This window comes from Gnatocerus cornutus, chromosome 6 (genome assembly GCF_029298725.1).
Source record: "Gnatocerus cornutus isolate USDA-ARS CGAHR chromosome 6, icGnaCorn1.1, whole genome shotgun sequence".
Lineage (NCBI taxonomy): Eukaryota > Metazoa > Arthropoda > Insecta > Coleoptera > Tenebrionidae > Gnatocerus > Gnatocerus cornutus.
Genome location: NC_142238.1, coordinates 12078256 through 12101638, shown reverse-complemented (window position 1 = coordinate 12101638; position 23383 = coordinate 12078256). Strand labels below are relative to the sequence as shown.

The window sequence follows — 23383 nt, the reverse complement described above, 5'->3', positions numbered from 1 at the left end:
TTTTGCTTAATAAGTTGGTAAGACAAGACACTTTTTAAAAATTGGGTTTGCAAAAAATTAAATTGTTTGAAATAAATGAGGCTCTCAAAATTTGCATGGTTCCTAAGGTTCCGACTTGCTTTGTGGACCAAACTAAAATTTTAATTAATAATAAAATAATGAAAAAGTTACCTGAAGTAAAATAATCAAATGCGCTTCATTGAACAATTTACATCACATCAGGCGTCAATTCAATTCCACTCGAAAACAAAACAGTTTATAATTTTCGGTTCAACACTTTTGAAGAAATCACCGACAAAGATGAAAAAAATCTAACTCAAAGTAATCCAAATTTGTACAATTTGGCACTGTAAAGCCAACATTTCTCTACCACGATTATTGCTAAACTGACGGGAACTCTGACAAAGACATTTTTTGCTACTTGTTTAACGTTTTTATTCCCAACTTTTTAATGACCAGCTGAAATGACAATGATAGCATTGAAACCACAACACTTTAGGGGGGAACAACGATTTTTGCAGAAAACATTTTTTTTTAAACGGTGACGTTTTAGAACTTGAACTTTGGTCATTCTTTCAAACAGCCGTGTCTGATATTGTGGTAAAAAATCATTGCAGTTTATTCGGATTCACCCTGTATTCTAAACTATATCATCTTAGGCAAAATTAATTACACGGAATTTATTGTACAAAGTGTTATGTTTTTAAAGGTACAAAAGTTTCGTTATAATTGAATACTCTTTAGGACCTTTTCTTGCGAATCAACATCTACATTCTGTCTATACTTAAGATTGATGGTTAAAGTACTTTTTTGAGAATATTGAATAACTGTAGGTACAAATTTGCGATATCTTTTTAGTCATTTTAAAATGTCTATTTTTTTGATTGATTGATGTCTATGACTTCTTACTGTAAATTTGACTCCAATTTTTTTCTTCATATAATCCACCGATTTTCTGTTTTGATATGAATATTAAACGGATAATAAATTTTGTTTTATTTATATCGTTCCTTGGGAGTAATTATTTAAGAAACATAAATAAATTTCCTAGACGGCGATTAATCCCAGCAAAACTGTGTAAACGTTTTTAAATGAGAGGTAGAAAATATTTAAAGTTTTACAGGATAAATATATTCGAGTTATAAGCAGTTCAAAATGTTAATTACTTTTGAAACATTGAGTTTTAGGGTAATTGAGCAATTTAAATTGATTTAAATTTAATTTCGCCTCCGGAAACCGATTCTGCAGGTTTCAAAGTTTAGTTTTGTAATTTTTTTTCACAACCGAAATACACAGTGTACAAGTTTCTTAACTCAAGTAGAACTGATTCTGATTTAAATTTATTTACGAGATCAAACTAAATCTCTTTTCTTTCCAACAATTAATCCAGCGTAAATAACAGCCACTCCTTTGAGAGTACAAACTGTGATTGTATCTCTGGTGTCATTTCAGTATCCCAATGGAGTTCGAGACAACCGAATAGTTTGCTAACAAAGTTTCTTTGCACCCATTTGAAAAAAATCCTCTCAAAAGTAGGTTACGTTTGCAGTTTCGACAAGGGAACAATCAACTTTACAAAGATATGTGTTAAGCTAACAAAATTCGATCGACCAAGCGTTCTCTCGCTGAATCTAGATGAAGTTAGCAGAAAATGAAAGGTCGAAGAATCGATGTCCGTTTACGCGGTCGCCTTCTTATAGATACAATTTATGACCGTCTACTATTGTTACATTCAAGTCTCAGAACCCATATCAAACAGGAATTCTCCATGGAACAAGATTACTTCAATTCGATTAGTATAAACTCTCTGAGCTACCAAATAATTAGAAGATGATTCAATGAATAAACAAAGAACAAGATCTTTTTATCAAACTCCTGATTAGGACGCGATTTTTTTCTTTCACTTCTGACCTTGAGGAGGCGAAACAGCGCATTCCTTTCATATTATAATCGAAGATTATCTTGCACAAATGCACAGTTTATGATAATTGCTCCAGAATAACATAACTTTCTAGAAATGTCGCTTCGTATAGATTCATGAGTCAAGTCGTGCTTAAAAGGCGTAAGTCGTACACATTTTCTTGTACCTTCTTTAATGGAGTGAAATCCGCTCAGTGGTCTGTCAGATCGAAGCAACTGAAGCTCCTCAGGCAACGCTTTGTCCGTTCGGTCCGTTAACTTTTACATTATTAACCACTTTGGATGATTAATTTTATTAGAAAAGCCCGAGTGGTTGGTAGATCCGTAGTTAATTACGAAATTATAGCTCGAAATTTGGGCTCATTTCAGATATTTATGGCCGTATTACAAGCGCGACTATACTTTACTTGGTTTTGTTAGTTGGAAAAACAACACCTTGGACCTCATAATTAGTGAAAAATTTAGACGTTAACCGCAAGTTCAGAACTCTGCAACGCAACGGTACTCTTGTTTGTTTTCTCGAGCTTAATTACTAAATTAAGCTCAGGCATGAATTAAATTCCTTTCAACTTTGAAATATTGCACAGTAATTATTAACGGCAGAAATCTTGTCTATGTTGAAACTATTGAAAGTTATTTCAAGATGATAAATGCCTGCAAATGCAATTTCGTTTCATTATAAAACTTCATCAAGAAGGGTATTAATGTGCACAATTCTATTAAACTTTGAATGAAACCAATAGAACTACCTCCAAGTTAATTACACCAGCGGATAGAATAGTGTGATTGTAACAATACTCTTTTTTATTTACAAAAGTAGATACGGCCTGACACAACAAAAAGACTAATTCAAAGCTACGATGTGGCATAAAATGTGTGTGACACCCGGGAGGACACTAACCTGTCCTGCTCTTTATTGCTTCTCCAACATTGAAGCGAAATTTCTGGAGGACGTAATTTTATACTAGAAACCGTAAAGTCGAGTCTGTTGCACATCAATGACACTTAGTATCTTTAGAAAATTTTAAGGCAGACTTTATTAAGCCAATATCTTGCTAGCGTTTGTTACTACGGCGTGATTTTCCTAAGTAGATTCAGAGTTGTTGGTTACCGGGTTTAGTTTAAAACCTTCGCGCCACAACAACGTGTGCTAATCCTACTTCTCTGTACGAAGATAAGACGATGCTGTCGGCGTTTTTGCAACCAGAAAAGATTTCAAAAAAAAGTAGATAGAGTTGAGACAGTTTTCATTACAACGGATAATCTGTATCTTCTTAATTGTACTTTCCTACACTTTCATTATGTTTATTACTCCACTTTGTTGGTTTAAGAGTAATTAAAAATTTGATTAAACACAACACAAAGTTTATAATGTCCCTCGTATATTTTCAAGATTGAATATTTTAATGCCACATTAAATCTCAGGCATATGGCACGTAAGAAAACCCGACAACCGACTTTTCCATTACAAAGCTATAATATTCTCTTCTCTGAATATTACACCCACATTCACCGTCCAGGATTTATTTACAATTACAGTAACTCAAGTTGAACTCCAGCACCGACAAGAGAAAAATAAATTAATTAATTTACTTCCTAGAATACGTCGTATTGTTATTTATCTGCATGGTATTCAACCCCACATACAAAGACGCAAAAGCTGTTCATTATTAGTATTATTACCTCTCCTCTTTCTAAAAACTAAGTGTCGTTTCTAGGTGGTTATTCACTTCCCTTCCTTTGAAGTAACTACAAATGGAACTACAATTCACTACACCCAACTCGCGGTTACTCCTAATAGGAACACTTTTTTTTCTAATCGGTTTGGTACTCAGAAAGCGGAGGTTTAGAACGTGTGGAAATTAATACAGCGTAACACTTGTTATACTTAGGTTAATCATCCTTGTAGATCCTGTCTGTGCCACATTTACTCGGATTTCCTGTGATTCAAGATGTGTATAATCGCTCGCGATTAACAAGGTTAGCTTAAAATTCAACAAACACACCACTAATTTCATTAGGGAGAATGAAGCTTACATGTGTTATTAATAATTCGGGTCTTATTACAGAAAGGACAGTTTGGAAGTTCTAACTTTTACATTATTCCTGGGTATGACAACAAATTGAATTTTAGAGTTTGCAAGCATATGTGGAGAATTAATTCCGAAAGTAAATGCAGTGCATTGTGGTTTGCAACAAAAATTAATTAAGCCCACAATGCACTATTTTACTGTTTCGGCATTATTAAAACAATACTTTTGTAAAAAACATTTCCATTGTTTTATTTCATAATGAATTCAAAATAAAAAATTATATTCTATTAGAAGTATGTATATACATACATATTTTACTAGTCTTTTTGATTTATTTTTTTGAAGCAAAAATGAGGTTCAATACCTATAGAGGTTTACATCAGTCGAAAGAGCAGCTTCAAATCTATGAAATGTCCAAATTTTAGATCGCTACGTCAAACAGTTTGCGAGTGGCGGCTAAAAAAACAAAAAATTCAAAAAATTTGCGAAAAAAATTATCATCGAGTTTTGGGAATTTGAGGGCAAATTAAAAAAAAAGCGAGAAAATCGATGGTGCAAACCGTTCCTTTCCATCTGTCGTAATTTCGGAGATATTTTGCTTTAAAAATTACAAAAACAAAATTTACCATTCCAAAATTAGGTTATTTGTAGTCGTACGTAGATTTTAAACCTGGGTTTAAATCTGCGCGAAATTTTCTGCATAAAATAAGCTCAAATAGCGCAAATTTTCTTAATAAATAAACGAGATATTGACCGCAAAAATTTGATATAGTTTTAGACATTTAGAGTGGAATTTTGTTTCGGAACGATTCGAGGCGAAGTGATAAGTGACAAGGAAAAAATACAAATTTTAAATGCAAAAGACAAAAACGACTATGTATATTTTATCACTGCCGATATTTATCGTTTATCGGAGAAACAAAATCGCACCCTTGGTCATTTTTTTTTTCGACAAAATTAAATTTTCGACTTTCGGCAAATCCAAAATCAATAACAATTCGCAAGAAAAACGATGGCGTAATCTGTTCTTTTCTATCTATCGTAGTTTCCGAGATATTGAGCACCGATTAAATTTAATATCGAGTATTAAAAATTTCGAATCTAAAAATTCATTCTAAAACTTTGAATGTCTAGAACTGAGTTATTTTTTGTCGTACGTGGATTTTGAGTCCAGATTTAAAATTTGTGAAAAATGCTGCGTAAAATGACCCCCAATAACGCAAGTTGGCTAAAAACAATAAGCGAGATATGATATGGTTTTTAAATTTTATACTTCTCTAGATTTTTTCAATTCAAGAAATTCTCTTAAATTATTAAACTTTATAGATTTTAAGACATTCTAAACTTTTTTAACTTTTTAATAACTTTTTTTTTGATTTTTTAGTTCATATTCACATTATCTAAATTTTTTATATTCTTTCAGTTCTGTAAGTATTCAATCATCTAACTTCCATAAGGTGCTACATTTTAAAGATTTTTTTTCTTACAGATTTTTCAAAATTTTTATAATCGACAAATATAATATAAAAGAACCCAAAAAATAAATATTGTTTCTTTGCAAGCAACGACAAAAATCGAACTTTTATCACCAACAAGAAAATTTCAAACTAAACAGTAAATAATAGAATCCACAAACAATTCGTCACGAGCGCGATAGAACAAGATCAGTAAATTAAATAAAAGCAGAATAACCTTTTCATGTCTGCAGTTTTTGTATCCTGAAGAAAGAAATCTTTTCGTTTTTCATATCCATTTTTAAATCTGACATGAAAATTTGAGGAATTAAAATGAAATGTTTCTGGATTCTAAAATAATAAAAATACTATACCTGCTGAAGGTCTTGACTCAATTAAATTAAAAAATAAGTTTTCAAATTAGATAGCCAGAACCTCAAACAACTTGTATTTTTATTTTCTTTCTAAAAAATGAAAAACACATTTTAGCCAAAAACACGACATGCCTAAAAAAGTTCTCTGTTTGTTCCTCTTTCCTCTAGGATCCATAATGTAATAAATTTTTCATCATATACATGAGATTAAAGCTGTCCACACTAACGCAGTCTTCAAACTTCGTCCCACAATCCTCTTTATTTTACAAAAGAGCGCCTCACTTTCCTTGCCTTATTATGAACGCAATTTCAGATTCATTATTTTTGATTGTGACACGGTTTAATTTTCTTTGTAATGAAATTATACGAAAACCCCAAAGTTTGCTTGTGAAAAACTTATCCAGTAATTTATAATAGGTAAACGCTAAAAGCCAACCCAATTTAGTGACAGCGATTTTTAGTAATTAAACGAAGGAGCTCGTTAATTTTCTCTTCTTCCTTTTGATGTACGTATTTCACCTAACTGAATTTAACCGTAAACAAATTTTGCGAGGTAATAATTGTTTGTTTTCGCTTTTTCTTTCGTTGAAAGATTCATTTTCAGCATAAAAATTTCAGAACAAATCCCAATTTCAGACCCGTATTTAAACGTTACGGTTAAATTAACATTATTTATGTTTAACGTTTAACCCAAACCTGCGAATTTCGTAGGTACAGCGGTTTTAATTACAAAAACTCGAGCTAACTCTGAGATGGATATCTGGTATATAGAGACACTGGTGGTTTTAATAATCAGAATTGCAGACGCTTCTAGAGCACCTAAACTGTAAAAATAGGCACTCAATATCCCGTTAATATTTATCTAACAATAAGGGGCAAAGTTGGAACGCGTGGCTGCAAAAAAGTATTCTAAAAGAGCCATAAACTGGAAAAAATTTACGTGACGACATAAAAATTCTTTGTCGGTTTAATGAAAACACAATCTTAGAGGTAAAAGTTTCTTTCTTTTTTTTTATTTCTTTTACTACATAAAATTAAAATATTTCTAAAAAATACCGAATTCCTAGTAATTTAATATTTAGAAACCGAAGTAACAACGCAAAATACACATAGATATGCCCAATTAGAATCAGTTTGTTTTGGTTCCGTTTGCAAACAATTTAGGTTTACGAGAGCTCGGAACGATTTTAATAGGTTTCATTGTTTACTTACAATGTTCACAAAATTCGGCTCGGCGATCAGAGTTTAATAAATGTAATGATTGGACCGAACTCCTGAATTGCGGAATCTTGAAAAGGTGCTACTTTTTTATTAGTGTTCAGAAATTTCTACAATAAAAAACTGCGAACGTAACTCTGGAAGATATGAATCCTCCACACAGTCATTCATCTTAATACGAAAATCTCTATTTCACTGCAATGATTTTCCTACGTGATTTTAAGGTCACTGCGTAGTGGGCAAAGTACTCCTATTTCTTGGTTTTTATAGTCACTAAAAATTACGACTTTGTCGTATAAAAATCGATTTACTTTGAGATTTTGCGTAAACTCAAAACTTTAGTTAAAGTCCCTACAAAGTTGGTCGAAATTAAATTTTATACCTAATTTCCCGATGATTTATCCGCGTAAAATATGAGGACAGCGTCTTTGTGAATTTCGTTTAGCACTATAAATGGTTAAGTGGTGATGAATTATTAACATGGAACACTGATAGGCTTTTTGTATACTTTAGTTACGACATGTTTCGAATACTCTAGATTCCGTTTTGGTAAAATTGATTCATTTCCATTGTGTAACAATCTCGACAAGAATTTAAATCGACGTTAGTCAACAAGTCGACGATGTCTTGAAGCAGTTAGTGATGTTTCCATTCTTAGTTAAATACAACATGACTAGCTCCTAATTTAGGCGGTACTGGCATTGTTGACATTACATCGAATTTATTAGTTCTCCTGGATTAAAAAGCATACAAACAAACAAAACAGCTCTTGAATGTTCACTTTGCTCGAAGCTCTCATCAATTCTTCCAAATTTGCTGGGTAGTGCTTTTCCGTGGACTTTCCGTGGTTTTATTTCCCGACAGAGAATGCCAAGCAATCTAGCGGTGCGCCAAATTCAACAAAGTTTGAAATAACTTACACGTCGTCATTTTATTAATTTTGAACGAACAAATACAAAATCGGAATCCGATTTGTGTTTAGAGAGACTTCTGACAACGTGTTAACGAAAATGTTATAATTGTATAGGTAAATCAAATCGATATGTTTAGTCTCGTGTCACATAAATCAGACAAGATAAAAATAGAGAATGATCTCGGCGAGCTGCATTTAGGTTATTTCACTTTATTGCAAGGTATTTGTATGGTGCACGACAAACATGTTTTCTCTAAATGGTATTCGCACATACAAGGTTTTCCAAGGAATATTTAGTAATAGATATATTTTAAGTATCAATTTATAAGTCCCAGCAACTTTTAAAAAGGAAACGGGAGGCAAGAAAAATATATAAATTATAAAGAGAAATCAATAATTTATATGTGCAGTGAATTGCATGATAGAATCCATTTCATTGGAAGATGCGCAATTATAATAATATTACTCTAAATTGTTTATATTCTTAAAGACAATAAATGCTTATAAAGCCTCTTATGAACTATGAAGTCATGGTTAGCTGCAAACTGAGAACAATATTATTGTATCCGTGATTTCCTAAAAGCAAAATTGTTTATGTTATTATTTTAATGTGACTGATTTACTCGAAACACGGTAATTGATAATCGATAAATTTTATATTTAAGCTAATCCTATAGTGCTGTTTCAGGGCTATAATAAAACGCATTTCGAAATTGAATTTGGAAAGATTGTTTGTAGATGTAGAGAATTGCGCGCCATCGTCAAAGAAAAGAGGGAAGCTTCATATCACTGATGCAGTTTCCTCCATTATCAGCTTTTTATTTGGTTTTCAAAGTGCAACTTATGGACTCAAAATTAATATAATGACTCTTTTATACTAAAACTTTAAAAAAACTTTTTACACATTTTTTAAGTACAGGATAAATTTAAAGGCGGTTTGACACGATCATATTTTTTCTCAAATTTTTACGACATAAGAATTTGACAATTTATTTTCAAACAAATATTGGCAAACGGCGAAATTGGAAAAAATATTTTTGCAAAAATATTTGAAAAAAAAAATTAAAACATGTTCTAAAAATTCACGATTCTGCGCAGTAACAATGCGCCAAATGAAGAGAAGATCCGCCCAAACCGCTGATTTTGGAGGTTTCAGCAAACAGGAAACATTTTTCTGCATTAATTTTGTGACAAATCTTAAACGTCATTTGAATAGAAAAATTCTCAAATTTTCATTCGTAAAATTTTATTTGGAAAAATTTGAGAAAAAATGTGATTGTGCCTTTAGAAAAAAAATTTAACTAATTTTTGGTTATTTTTTTATTTATTTAATGATTTACATTTTTGTGACAACGAAAACAGTAAAGACAAAATAAGAATTCATTTTTTTGGTATTTTTTAGACGAACATTTTCATACATTCTGCAACAACTTCAGTGCTCATTACAAATCCCAGAAGAAATCACATTTGAATGTCACCCAATAAATCGAAAGCTTGTGTAATCAAACTTGACGCAACTAAACACCCCAATCTTCTATCAGAATAGCGACAAACTCCCTGTTCTACAATTGGTATCACTACAAGTATTGATTTTTTTGAATTTTGTATTCGAGGTAAACTCAGACGCACGTCGAGTTCCATACAGCATCCCTTCCTAAAATATCACCAAATAAACATGAAGGGTTAAAAATAATTTCGAAATTTGTGATTAGAAAGTAAAAAAATGTGTTCAAATAATACTGAAGCTATGGGTCAAATTCCGCCATAAACATGGGAAAAAAATAAAATTTCTTTCCAATATGATGTTGGGGAGAAAACAGAGTTTGAAAGGAGAGCCTGTGCTAGCTGATTATGGTCCTGACGAGGCGTTTAACGAAAGCGCTGATACTGAATGGGTGAACAAGGTATCTAATTTTTATTTTAAAATATTCTTCAACTATTAATTAGTATTAAATGATTGTAAATTAATTAGTAATCTGAACTAATTTAATTTTGTAATCAGAGATGGGTCCGACGACTAATGAGAACATGTGCTCTTCTAAGCTTAGCCTCTGTCAGTTGCAACACCCCAAAGACCTTCGAAAGGATAATTCCCATGCAATGGATAACTTTCACTGTAGATATCGTCGTAACTATTCTTTTTACATCAGAAATGATCGCGAAAATGCACATACGAGGCATCTTAAAGGTACCCGACTAAATTTTTAAACTAAAACTAAAACTAAATATTTACTTTCAGGGCGAAAAACCGTACCTAAAAGACCATTGGTGTCAATTTGACGCCAGCATGGTCTTTTTTCTTTGGATCTCAGTCATTTTGCAGGTTTTTGAGATTTTGGGTACTGTTCCCCGTTTCAGTTACTTATCAATACTTCGAGCTCCGAGACCGCTTATAATGATCCGATTCTTACGAGTTTTTTTGAAATTTTCCATGCCTAAATCACGAATAAATCAGATTTTTAAGTAAGGAAATCTAACTCTAACATAAGATGGTTTTCATTAACATTAATTTTTTAGGCGATCGAGCCAGCAGATCTACAACGTGACTTTATTTTTTCTTTTTTTCATGTCGTTGTATGGACTTCTGGGAGTCCAGTTTTTTGGGGAGCTCAAAAATCATTGCGTCCTTAACAACACTGACCTAAAGTAAATTCACGTAAAGTTGTTACAATCATGATATTATTTCTATTCCTTTCAGAAAAATAACAATAAACAGTCTCGCCATTCCTGACACTTTTTGCTCATTAGATCCAACTTCCGGCTACCAGTGTCCTGAAGGTATGAAATGTTTGAAGTTGGAAGGACTCTCAAGGTACATCATTGGTTTCAACGGATTTGATGAGTTTGGTAAATTTTCCCTAATCTTGTGAACACTGCTGTGAGAAAAACTTGCAGTTACAAGCTTTTTTACGGTCTACCAAGCCGCATCTCAAGAAGGTTGGGTTTTTATCATGTACAGAGCCATTGACTCACTACCAGGATGGCGCGCTGTCCTCTACTTCAGCACAATGATCTTCTTTTTGGCTTGGTTGGTTAAGAACGTTTTCATCGCTGTTATTACAGAAACTTTTAATGAGATAAGAGTTCAATTCCAACAGATGTGGGGTGTACGCGGCCACATTCAAAGCAGCACAGCGTCACAGGTTGAATAATTACCAATTTAGACAAATTTCACTTTTCTCGTTCTTTAGATTCTAACTGGAGACGACCGAGGATGGAAACTGGTAACTCTAGATGAAAACAAACACGGAGGGCTTGCGCCGGAATTCTGCCACATTGTTCTTCGTTCTCCACATTTCAGACTCTTCGTCATGGCAGTTATTTTAGCGAACGGCATTGTTACAGCGACGATGAGATTTAAACACGACGAACGGCCAAGACAAGTTTTCTACGAAAAGTATTACTACACCGAGGTTGGATTTACCATTCTTCTAGATCTAGAAACAATCTTCAAGATTTGGTGCCTCGGATGGAGAGGTTACTGGAAACATTCTATACACAAATTTGAGCTTTTGTTGGTCGTGGGAACGACAATCCACATCATGCCGGGTTTCTACATGAGTGTTTTTACGTACTTTCAAGTCTTAAGAGTGGTCAGACTCATCAAAGCGTCGCCACTTTTAGAAGACTTCGTCTACAAGATTTTTGGTCCTGGAAAGAAACTAGGGAGTTTAATCATTTTCACTATGTGCTTGCTGATAATTTCGTCAAGCATCTCAATGCAGCTGTTCTGCTTTCTGGATTTTACAAAGTTTGAAACTTTTGCGGAGGCTTTCATGTCTATGTTCCAGATCTTGACGCAAGAAGCGTGGGTTGAGGTCATGGATGAGACAATGTTGAGAACAAGATCAATGCTTGCGCCTTTGGTGGCGGTTTATTTTATTCTGTACCATCTGTTTGTCACTCTGGTACTGTTATATCCAACGGTACCACCATTTTACCTTTTATATTCCAGATTGTGTTGAGTTTGTTCGTTGCAGTAATTTTAGACAACTTAGAGTTGGATGAAGACATAAAAAAACTTAAGCAATTAAAATATCGAGAACAGAGCGCGGAGATTAAAGAAACGTTACCATTCAGACTGAGAATTTTTGAGAAGTTTCCAGACAGTCCACTCATGGTCACTCTTCATAAAGTTCCGTCAGATTTCAATTTACCTAAAGTTCGTGAAAGTTTCATGAGACAATTCGTTTATGAAACGGAAGATGATGAAAACTCTGAAAGTGGTATCAAAAAACTAAACGAAGAGATATTTGATACGAAGATTATCTATCGAAAACAAAAACCTCTCAGGGTATTAAACACGCTACCAAAAGTACGAGTGGAAAACACTAAACTAAAGAAAACCTCAGTGTCTTATATTATCAAGTAAGTGGTTCCAGGTAATGGTAGCAATGCTAGGTTGTACTTTTAGCGATTCAAACAACCAACGATTAATGTTAGGAGATTCATCCATGATACCTGTTCCTGGCAGCAAAGGTCCTTTGAAACCACAAGGAACCGTTAACAGTATGAAACAGTTACGTATTGAACTTAAGAAGTGAGTGGAACGTAATTGGCAACCAAATTTAAAATTCTTATTCCGATCAAAATTTTCATTTCTGTTTTTTTCTTAAGTTTACCAAAGATATTTTGGTGTATCGTTACAGATTTGGCTCGAGATCAATCAGACGAAGTGTCCGAAGCGGATCAATTAAATTAAAACAAACGTACGAACATTTAATGGAGAATGGCGATATTGGAGTTAACAGAATGAGTTCGAACAGAGCTAGACCTCATGATCTTGATATTAAATTGTTACAAGCGAAACGACAACAGGCAGAAATGAGGAGGTAACTATAACTTATGCAAAATGAGTTCCTAAAGTTTGTTGTAGGAACCAACGAGAAGAAGATTTGAGAGAAAATCACCCGTTTTTTGATACACCTTTATTTGCGGTACCCAGAGAAAGCAAATTTAGGAAATTTTGTCAATTAATTGTTTACGCAAGATATGATGCGCGGTTGAAAGATCCACTAACCGGAAAAGAACGGAAAGTTCAATACAAGAGTCTTCAGTACGTCTGTTGATGCTACGGTACTTTAAAGTAACAAAAATTTTGTAGTAACTTCCTCGGACTCGTCACTTATCTTGATTGGGTAATGATAACAATGACAACTCTTTCTTGTCTCTCCATGATGTTTGAAACTCCGTACTACCGCGTTATGGAAAACGTGAGCTTACAAGTCGCTGAGTACTGCTTCGTCATCTTCATGAGTATAGAACTCGCTCTGAAAATCTTAGCGGATGGACTATTTTTCACCCCGAAAGCTTATGTGAAAGACGTCGCCGCCCTATTAGATGTCTTCATTTACTTGGTAAATACTACCACTTTTAAAACTCGTCATAACTTTGTTTTTGAAGGTGAGCTTGGTATTCCTCTGTTGGATGCCCCAGAAAGTACCACCAAACTCCGGAGCTCAACTACTCATGATCTTACGATGTTTACGCCCTCTCCGAATCTTCACTTTGGTTCCTCACATGAGAAAAGTAGTCTACGAGTTGTGCCGTGGCTTCAAAGAAATTCTTTTAGTATCCACGTTGTTAGTTCTTCTCATGTTCATATTTGCTAGTTACGGCGTACAACTGTATGGTGGAAAACTTGCGAGATGTAACGACCCTAACATTACCAAAAGACAAGATTGCGTTGGTGTCTTTTTTCGACGCGTTTTTGTGACTAAAATGAAACTAATTCCGGGAGAAAACGAGACGTATCCATCAATACTTGTTCCCAGAGTGTGGTAAGTATTCACCAAATTTTTCTTACTTGGATAACACGAGAATTTAGGGCAAATCCGCGGCGGTTTAATTTCGACAATATTGGAGACGCCATGTTAACATTGTTCGAAGTTTTGTCGTTCAAAGGCTGGTTGGATGTTAGAGACGTTTTAATTAAAGCCTTAGGACCTGTATGTCACCACTTATGTTTTCCATTTTTTGATTATTTACTTTTAGGCTCATGCGATTTATATTCACGTCTATATTTTCTTGGGATGCATGATAGGTCTGACGTTGTTTGTTGGTGTTGTTATTGCCAACTACTCAGAGAACAAAGGTACCGCTTTGCTCACAGTCGACCAAAGACGTTGGTGCGATCTTAAGAAGAGACTGAAAATTGCTCAACCTTTACATCTCCCTCCACGACCAGATGGAAAGAAATTTCGAGCTTTTATTTACGATATTACTCAAAATATTAAATTTAAAAGGTGTATAGCGATGATGGTTTTGATCAACAGTGGACTGCTAGGAGTCACGGTACTAACTAAATAAAGTACTTGTAGTAATTACAAAAGAAATTTTGTAGTGGAACAAAGACGAGGCGCATACAGACATTTTAGCAACAGTTGGAATGATCTGTACTTTACTGTTTCTTGTGGAGGTGGTCATGAAGAACATTGCTTTCACTCCAAGAGGTTACTTACAGTCAAGACGAAATAGATACGATCTTTTTGTAACAGTGATGGGGGTAATTTGGATGTTCTTTCATATAATGTTTAAGGTAAGATTAATTGAAGGTTAGAATAGCCCTCTTAAGTTTATATTCAGAACGACCTCACCTACTTCGTGGGTTTCATGGTGGTCATCCTCAGATTCTTTACAATCACTGGCAAGCACGCAACATTGAAAATGTTGATGTTAACCGTTGGTGTATCAGTTTGTAAAAGTTTCTTCATTATTTTTGGAATGTTTCTTCTGGTTTTCTTCTACGCCTTAGCTGGAACTATAATTTTTGGTACAGTGAAGTACGGAGAAGGAATAGGAAGGTCAGTTTATACACCCCCATTCGCAAAGACTATTTAACATTTGCAGACGAGCCAACTTCGAGTCTCCTGTCACAGGAGTAGCCATGCTCTTCAGAATTGTAACAGGCGAAGACTGGAACAAGATCATGCACGATTGTATGATCCAGCCTCCGTATTGTACCCCTGCTGATAATTACTGGCAAACTGACTGTGGCAACTTCACTGGTTCTTTAATTTACTTTTGTACATTTTACGTTATCATTACTTACATTGTTCTAAATCTACTAGTGGGTAAGTGGGTGGTAACACTTTAGTGAAAACTGTTAACATCTTCCGGTGCAGCTATTATCATGGAGAATTTTTCCTTGTTTTACTCCAACGAAGAAGACGCATTATTATCATACGCTGATATTAGAAACTTTCAAAATACATGGAATATTGTAGATATTCATCAAAGAGGAGTGATTCCGGTACGAAGAGTGAAATTTATTCTTCGGCTTCTAAAGGGACGACTTGAAGTGGATCCTCAAAAAGATCGCCTCTTGTTCAAACACATGTGCTATGAATTGGAACGACTACACAACGGCGAAGATGTTACATTTCACGACGTGATAAAGTAATGTATGATAATAATATTATAATCGTGCTAAATTTTCATTCCAGTATGCTCTCCTACCGTTCCGTCGATATAAGAAAAGCTCTACAGTTAGAAGAGCTGCTGGCTAGAGAGGAATTTGAGTACATCATCGAAGAAGAAGTCGCTAAACAAACCATAAGAACGTGGTTAGAAGGATGTCTCAAAAAAATTCGTTCCACTAATGTAAGAACAAATCGCGTGGTACCATATCAACACAAATTTTATTGTAGAAACAACAAAACAGCTTAATAGCCGGTCTTAGAGCCACAAACGAATTAATCAACGCCCCCGAAACTACAGAAGAAACTAAAAATGGAACACCAGACCAAGAAGCCGAAACCGAAACTAAAGAAAGCGATACCAGAAAACAGAAACTGGTGACTCTTCCAAGATCTGACAGTGTTGGGAGTAGTTCAGGGAGAAAATATTTAGCACCGACTTTATCAGATCCCGCTGCTCGTACTGAGAAAGAACGGGCTTCTACGAAGAAGAAAAACAATCGTCAGACAGGTATTTTAATACAGTTACGAGATATTTTATGATAAATTTTTAGTTTCAGTGGTTGTGAATAAAAACCTTCCTCATTTAAATGAGTCCAATGAACCGAATCGGATGCCTAGAGAGGTGTTTAATAATAAGACGACAGTGCCAAAAGCCAGTAATGCCATGCATGAAATTCGAGACTGGTGGAATGAGCAGCTCGCTTATCAGTCACAGTCTAGCGATGAAGAGTAGTATTTATAGTTAAATTGAAGAAATTATTGGTGTTATTTATTGTACAATATATTTTATATGTTTACATGTTATTAATAAATAGCAGTAGCGTTTCGTTATGTTGAATTTTTGTTGGCGCATTTTTAACAATTGGTAAATAAGGTCATAAAGAAAGATTTTTTCGAACACCAAAACTTTTATTTTACATAAGTTCAGTGGTATAACTACACAAATCTTGTTTTCCAGGCAAAGAATCATTCACTAAATTATAGACGTCCTCAAGTTTGCAGAAACTCGTACACCCAGGAATAGTTAATAGTTTGGGTCGTTCTTGCCGATAGTCCTGGTAAAATAACTGCAACACGTCTGTATAAGTCCGTTTTCTTAATAAAATAATAATTCATACTTTTAATCCATGTTCCCCATTGATATTGTGGATTTCAAAGAAAATGGTGGCGCCAAAAGGAGGAATATGCCGATAAAAAACATTTAACGTTCTTAGCATCGTCGCGATGTTAAATTCATGCGCTGAGTAAAGAAAAACTTTCCGTTCAGGTGCGAGTGTTCCATTTTTTCTCGCAAAGCTATCTTCCAGAATTTTTTTGAGCAAAAAACCTGTAACAACGGTCAAGTCTGTGTTGACAAATAAAATTTGTACCTGATGTAAATTTTCTCATGTCCGGAGTGGCTGTTGAAAACTCATAGTCTACAGAAGCTGCCTCCTCCATAATGTCTGGATAAAGACCTGCAGTCCACTCCGGGAGAGCTAATCCAAAGTCCTCCTACAAAAAAAAGGTCAGAGAGGTCTTTTAAGAATTCGTGTTACCTCGCTCTTCAGTGTAACCCATATATTCATCGCATCTCGTGGAGTAACAACATTCAAGCCAGTGTAGAGACTCAGTTCGTCGTATAAGTTTTTGTAATTAGCTCGAATTCTTCGAGCCTCTTCCGAAATAACGTAAGCGTAGTACTGTGAAATGAAGTTTGCACAATACAAAGACGCACTACCAATAAGGCCGGGCCCAGATTCAACATTGAACGGAATTGGTTGCCAGTTTAGAGCCGGTGAGATTGCTTCGTTAGCAAGTGGAGGAAAAAGTCCAGCCAATACTAACTGCAAAGACATTTTGGTTCGCTTCCAGTTCGTTGAAAGACTCTCAACCACGTTTGGAGTGTATTGGTCGGAAATAAAACCACTATAATTATCACGAATGTATTTTCCAATGTTGAATTCAGTGATTTTTCCTTTCTGTAGAAAATTATGAGAAACATACGTGACAACTTAGTTTAAACTTACAGTGGTCAGTTGACTGTACCCAAAGGGCTCGTACGTTTCCGATAAGTGCAAATCGTTGGGAAACAAACTAGTTTTATCGGGTGTTCTGTTACCATGTCTGAAGAGCTGAATTATGTGTAATGACAGTTGACGAGTTTCACTGTTAACTTACCACGTGCAGGAGAACCAGAGTATCGTTTTCTTTGCTTAAAGTTTCTGTTAAAACTGTAGCGGTAATGAACAAAATTAGTTGCGCAAAAACAACCCCAGACTTGATCATTATGAACTGTAAATGAGTGAAAAATCTTCTTTTTACTTTACTTTAACTCAACAGATCTCTGTCTTAAAATACATACAGACAACTCAATTCAGACTTACCTGATAATGCGCACTTCAAATGCGAACCAACAATTTTAAAATCTTTCATTAAATAGACGCCAAATACCATAAAACCCTACCAGCTATGATTTTGCAAATCCCCTTTGACGTAAATTAAATCTTCAATAAAGTAATTATTCTTAAGATTATATGGGCGCTATAATACTTAAAACATTACCAAAAATTAAGTTGAGCTAATCATTTAATTGGAGTTGATTTGTATTTAAAGCCAAGATCGACATGTCTTATTATCACTATACCATGCATTGCCTACTTCTTTTAGTCCAAATTTTCGCTATTAGTTTGTTGACGGCTGCGATTCCTGCCTCGGGCCCTCCAAAGGGACCAAAAGATACACTGGTGCTGCTTCATGTTGTAAGATTCCTATTACTTTTTTTCAAAAATAATATTTAACGTAATAATTTAGTTGTTCAGGCATGGAAATCGAACTCCAGACAAACTCAGTTTATTTCCGAATGATCTCTACTTGAATGAAACTTACGCACCTATTGGTTACAGCCAACTGACTGTCGTAAGTACACGGATATTTTCTCATCTTTGTAATAATTTATTATAATTACTTTACAGAAAGGAAAGAAAACCGAATATGAAATTGGAAAGTACATAAGGCAACGGTATGGTGAACTTATTCCAGAGCAATACACTCCAGACATTGCGTACGCGGTTTCAACTAATTTCAAAAGAACTAAAATGTCTCTGCAATTGGTACTCGCAGGTTTATTTTCTCCTTTAATATCGGACAAATTCGAAAACTCGCTTAACTGGCAACCTCTTCCACACAATATTGAGATTGGTTCAGGAATTCTAACTCCAGCTTCTATTAATTGTGCACTTTATATTTCTCAGTACTACAGCTACATACTGTCGGAAGAAGCACAAACTGTGATGGATGAATATCAAGATTTGTACGCTAAACTGAGTAGACATGCAGGTTTTGATGTAATTCTGCCAAGTCATGTTGGAAAAATTTATTTCACACTAAAGAGCGAAGTACGTGAGTGCTTCACTCTAAGAAAAATTTTCGAATTTTATTTTAGGAAGACCTTGGTCTGAATCTACCGGAATGGTCATTCAACTTGTACCCACAAATCATAGAAGAAGCCACATCCGTCGATTATGAATTTAACACCGCAACACCAGGATTGCGAAAACTCTCAGCTGGTACGACTATGAAAAAACTTCTTCGCACGTAATTAATGCCGATCTCTTTTAGGATTTCTACTCAAAAAGATTTTAACAGATAGTTTTGCGAAACAAAACGGAACTCTGTCAACAGAAAGAAAAATCTTTCTCTACTCCGGCCATGAGTTCAACATCGCGACAATGTTGAGAACATTAAACGTTTTTTATCGTCACGTTCCTCCGTTTGGAGCTACGATCTACTTTGAAATTCACAACGTCAACGGCCAATACGGACTAAAAGTAAGAGCGAAATAAAAATAGAATCGTTTTAATGTCTTTGTTGCAGCTGTTTTATCAAGACTATAAGAAACAGAATCCGAGGCTGCTGACTATTCCAGGATGTTCTAGTTTTTGTCCACTGAATAAATTATACGAGTTGGTGGAGGAGAGTCTGCCTGGGCCGGATGATAAATGTGTATTTGATTCTGAATTGAATTAGAAACGTATTAAAGCGATAAAATTTATGAAGTGTTGTTATGATTTATTTTATACACGCGGTTCAATGGTATATCTAATATAAAAAAAAACAATAAAAATTTAACAATAAATATTATTACATATGTCTATCTATTTTGATATTAAAAATGAAACCAATTAAAAGAAAGAGTTACCTAATGTTTGAATAATTACAGTAAAAAATAGTAACTTCAAAAGTATAAACACATAAAATACACAATGTCCCAGAACTTATGACCCAGAGGGTAAATTTTAAAACAAAAACTGCTAAGTTTAATAGTATTCGAGAAAGGTTAAAAAATTAACAACCAATCTCGGAAGGTTATTTTAGAAATGGAGTAAAATTTCCTAGGCAACGAGAGTGTAATGTTCACCTGACCAATGGACGATAGTATGTGTCCATAGTTACCGATTTTCAAATTCTGTTGAGCTTCCGGATTGGCTACTGTTTTTTTGTCTTAGCTCGATTATTTTTTGAGCTAGAAAATTTTTGTTTCAAAATTTTGGTTCAGAATTGTTGCCTTCATAAGCCTTTTTTTCTCTGGGTCACGAGTACTGGGACAGCCTGTATAATTAAAATCATAAAAATGCAGAAAAGTTTTATAAAAAAATAGCCAAAGTCTAAGAGTCTAATAATTTAATTGAAAATTAAGTTAATCTCGCAACCAATTTAACGATTGCTGACATTTGAATGCCAGAAAAAAGACTTTAACATGATGCTAATCATTTAATCAAAATTAAAGATTTAACATAGCTTTTGTAAACCGGCTCTTAAAATAATAAAATTAATTATGTAATTTTTTTCATATTTATTTTTTAAGCATGACGTATTTTGACATCATTAATTTTATAAATCTGTCGTTGTTTTACAAAAAATTTAAAAAAATTGCTGTTGTTCCTGTTTTTTTTTTCACTGGATTAAGTGAGCACGAGACGACAGTGCAAACAGTTTGCAAATCTACATATTTTGCTACATTATAAGAGTGTAACACAAAATGTAGCACAAATGTAGCATAAAATAATTCCCTGGACAAAATTTTGAGAAGCATAATAAACTCTTATTTTAGCATAAAACTCGGATAAGTCGTAGGTTCAACATTTTTCAGGTGGAAATTGCTACGTAAAAAGACATGGTTGTGAAAAGCATTTGTAATGCTTAATGTAAAATTACAACTACAATTACAAATAAGTCAGATAAATATGATTTTTGTAAACTTTTGTTTCATAGTGTTCAATCAAGAATGGATTTTTAAAGAAGTACTCTAACATGCAGTGTGTCGCATATATTTTATCTGCTTTTACCAGCTATAATTTTTGAAACTTTAAATTTTACCAAAGGAATAGAACTTCAAAATCTTTGAATACCATCGACTTTTATTATCTCATATTTTGCTTCGCCTTAAAGAAGATTATAAATTGTTCTGAAAATTAAATCCTTGTATACCAACTATGATTCAAAATTTACATTATAAACTTCTTAAATTTTTAAAACTCTTAAATAGTATAATCATTTTATAATTAATTATTTTGTCGAAAGAATGATTTTGCTTATTATAATAAATTCTCATAAGCATGAGTCTTGAGTTTTTATTTATGCAAGTATGAAGACGTTAGAGTGCAAAATAATAAATAAAAAACACAAACATTCCTAACAATGACACATATGAAATTATGCAACTTAAGATGATAGTTTATTTAAACAAGAATTTGGTTTTACAATGTGTTCTTATTTATAAAACTTTTTAAAGGCATAAACCGTGATTTATGAAAATATTATGATATTTATATTTATTGTTAGTTGTTTTATTACTGATAAAGTTCAAGTGTAGTTCACAATTGTGTTTTTGTTTGTGTTATTTTGTTAACCCTTTACATATATTAATTTTGAAAAATATTTATCACAAAATCATCGATTTACAAATTGTTAAACCATTTTATTTCTTTAGTTGCTCCTTATAAATTAATTTAAAATAGTTTTATTACATTTAATATACGTACATTTGCACTAACGTTTGCAATAAATTTTATATCTATTTCATCTTTTTATTGGACATAATATAGAACTGCCCGCGTCACTGGAGAATGATGGCCAATTTCTTAGCTAACCATACTATTAATATTTACCAAGATATAAGAATTTTACTACGTTCACATAATTTTTTAATTGCTCGAATCTTCTGAAATAATGTTTGTTTATTATTAACATTATGTTGGCATCTTACTTACATCACTATGTGCGTCTACAATAAACTTTACATTTTGTTACATTTTCATATTCTGTTTATCTGCAACCAGAAATACAAAAAAGAATAAAAAAAAGACTTCTTTAAGTTAAAGAAATTTCAAAATCGTGTTCTAAAGCGTGTCTACCATTTTCAAACACAAAATAGCTAACTACAAACTAATTACTTGGAAGCGTCTAGTTTAGAATCGAAACCAATTTATTAGTATTTCAATTTATACTTGTTTATCTGACTAATAGCAGTAATATCTCACTTTATCGAATAATTATTATTGCACCTTCTTGGTAATACAGTTTTTTCTGATCGATTTCGTAATTAAATGCATGGCCAATCTAATTTATTGTTTTGCGCCACGTTACTAAAAAATGTGCCCTCAATCCAAAACATTATTCCCCATATTGAAGCTAATTTATTTTCCCTTAAATTTTTTGGGTTTCGTTCAATTCACACTTAATGATTTGGAAAAATTTGACCCAGTTCCACTAAAAATAAATCTTCTTTTTCATTTTCTCCACGCAGTCTATGGAGTTGTTGCGATAATCTTCTTCCCGCATTACTTTGGTATGTTTCAAACAGACTCACTAATTTCCAAACTCGTAGTTTTTTTCGTTGGTTTATTAACCGTGTTAAACGGATTAGATAATATAGTTTGGAGCAAACTTTACCAGAAAGATATTTTCAAACTGTTCCAATCTTTTTACAAAGTGGATCACGATTTTCAAAAAGGTTCCATTTCTCTCAATTATAAACCCGTGAAAATAAAAACTGCAATACTAATGTTGATCGAAATCATACAAACTCTATTTCTAATGACAATGCACATAATTTTTGACCATCTGGGTGTAGAAATAACTTTAACAGACCAAATAATCGTCGTCGTTCTTTTTATTTTCATTTTTTGCTCCCAAGCTGTCTTCTACAGTCAATACATCTTATTTTCAAGTACAGCAACCCTCATGTTTACGCAGATTAAAAACGAACTAAACCGTAAAAATCTGTGCATGAAAAAATTACGACAGTGCTCTGAGTTCCACGCAAAATTATGCGAAATTGTAAGAGTAATGACGAAGTTATACACAATTCAAATTCTTTTGGTGTTCACATCAAGTTTTGTGCTTACAACTCTAGAAATTTATAGTGGAATTTGCGAGAACAGTATGACAACAATTACATTATTCATCTCGATATACGGTGGTTTACGCATGATTTATAAGATGTGGACCATCATTGTTCTTGCAGAACAATTAAGAAGTTCGGTAAGCATAAGTTGTGGCAAGTACTTGGTTCTAATGTTCGTTCCAAGGCAAATAGAGTAAAACATGCTCTGATGAAGTTGTGTGTTACTAAGTGTCAAGAAGAGAACAAAAAAGAGGTAAGGAATGAAGTTTTTGCTCTGTAGTTTATCGGGTTTTCAGATCAAAGCGTTTTTAATGCACGTTTTGCATAACAAAGTGAGAATAACAGTGGGCGGATTTTTTAATTTGAATTACAGTTTAGGTGTTAATGTAAGTATTGTTTTGATTAGACTTAAAGTTTAAATTTAATTTCAGATTTTCACCTCAATTGTAATGTACTTAATAATCTTAATTCAGACAGATCCTTCGGCGTCAAAGATAATCATGGCAAAACTGTTCCGTGAAGTATAATTGTTCGAAGATTTTAAACTTCTGTTTTGCATTTGAAAAACATTTATTACAACCTACAACCAAATTGTAATAATAACACTAGGATACAATCTTTAAGTAATTAAATGTAGTTTTTGTCTGTTATTTTGGTACTTTT

The 23383-nt window shown here is 33.6% G+C and overlaps 2 protein-coding genes across 3 annotated transcripts; one reads left to right on the top strand and one right to left on the bottom strand.

The window, feature by feature from the left end:
- Positions 1-9524: 9524 nt before the first annotated feature.
- Positions 9525-16164, top strand: na (sodium leak channel non-selective protein na). Of its 2 annotated transcripts, none has more exons than XM_088039013.1 (22): positions 9525-9816; positions 9915-10100; positions 10152-10375; positions 10430-10558; positions 10611-10759; positions 10808-11055; positions 11104-11820; positions 11868-12280; positions 12327-12452; positions 12562-12744; positions 12789-12968; positions 13017-13269; positions 13316-13692; positions 13740-13860; positions 13907-14206; positions 14256-14450; positions 14498-14715; positions 14762-14985; positions 15037-15310; positions 15358-15514; positions 15562-15841; positions 15891-16164. In XM_088039013.1, exons 1-22 carry the CDS (start codon positions 9712-9714, stop codon positions 16064-16066), a joined length of 5235 nt encoding a protein of 1744 aa, XP_087895139.1. In that variant the 5' UTR covers positions 9525-9711; the 3' UTR covers positions 16067-16164. The 2 variants fall into 2 exon arrangements, with proteins under 2 accessions (XP_087895139.1, XP_087895138.1); XM_088039012.1 differs by having other exon boundaries at positions 15885-16164.
- Positions 16165-16247: 83 nt separating this feature from the next.
- On the bottom strand, positions 16248-22781 carry LOC148172999 (venom acid phosphatase Acph-1-like). Its single transcript, XM_088038956.1, has 9 exons — positions 22764-22781; positions 21660-21679; positions 18033-18065; positions 17494-17527; positions 17343-17447; positions 16872-17294; positions 16704-16827; positions 16452-16660; positions 16248-16400 (listed from the first exon to the last, which is right to left on the bottom strand). The coding sequence occupies exons 1-9, from the start codon at positions 22779-22781 to the stop codon at positions 16248-16250; spliced, it is 1119 nt and encodes a 372-aa protein (XP_087895082.1).
- Positions 22782-23383: the final 602 nt, after the last annotated feature.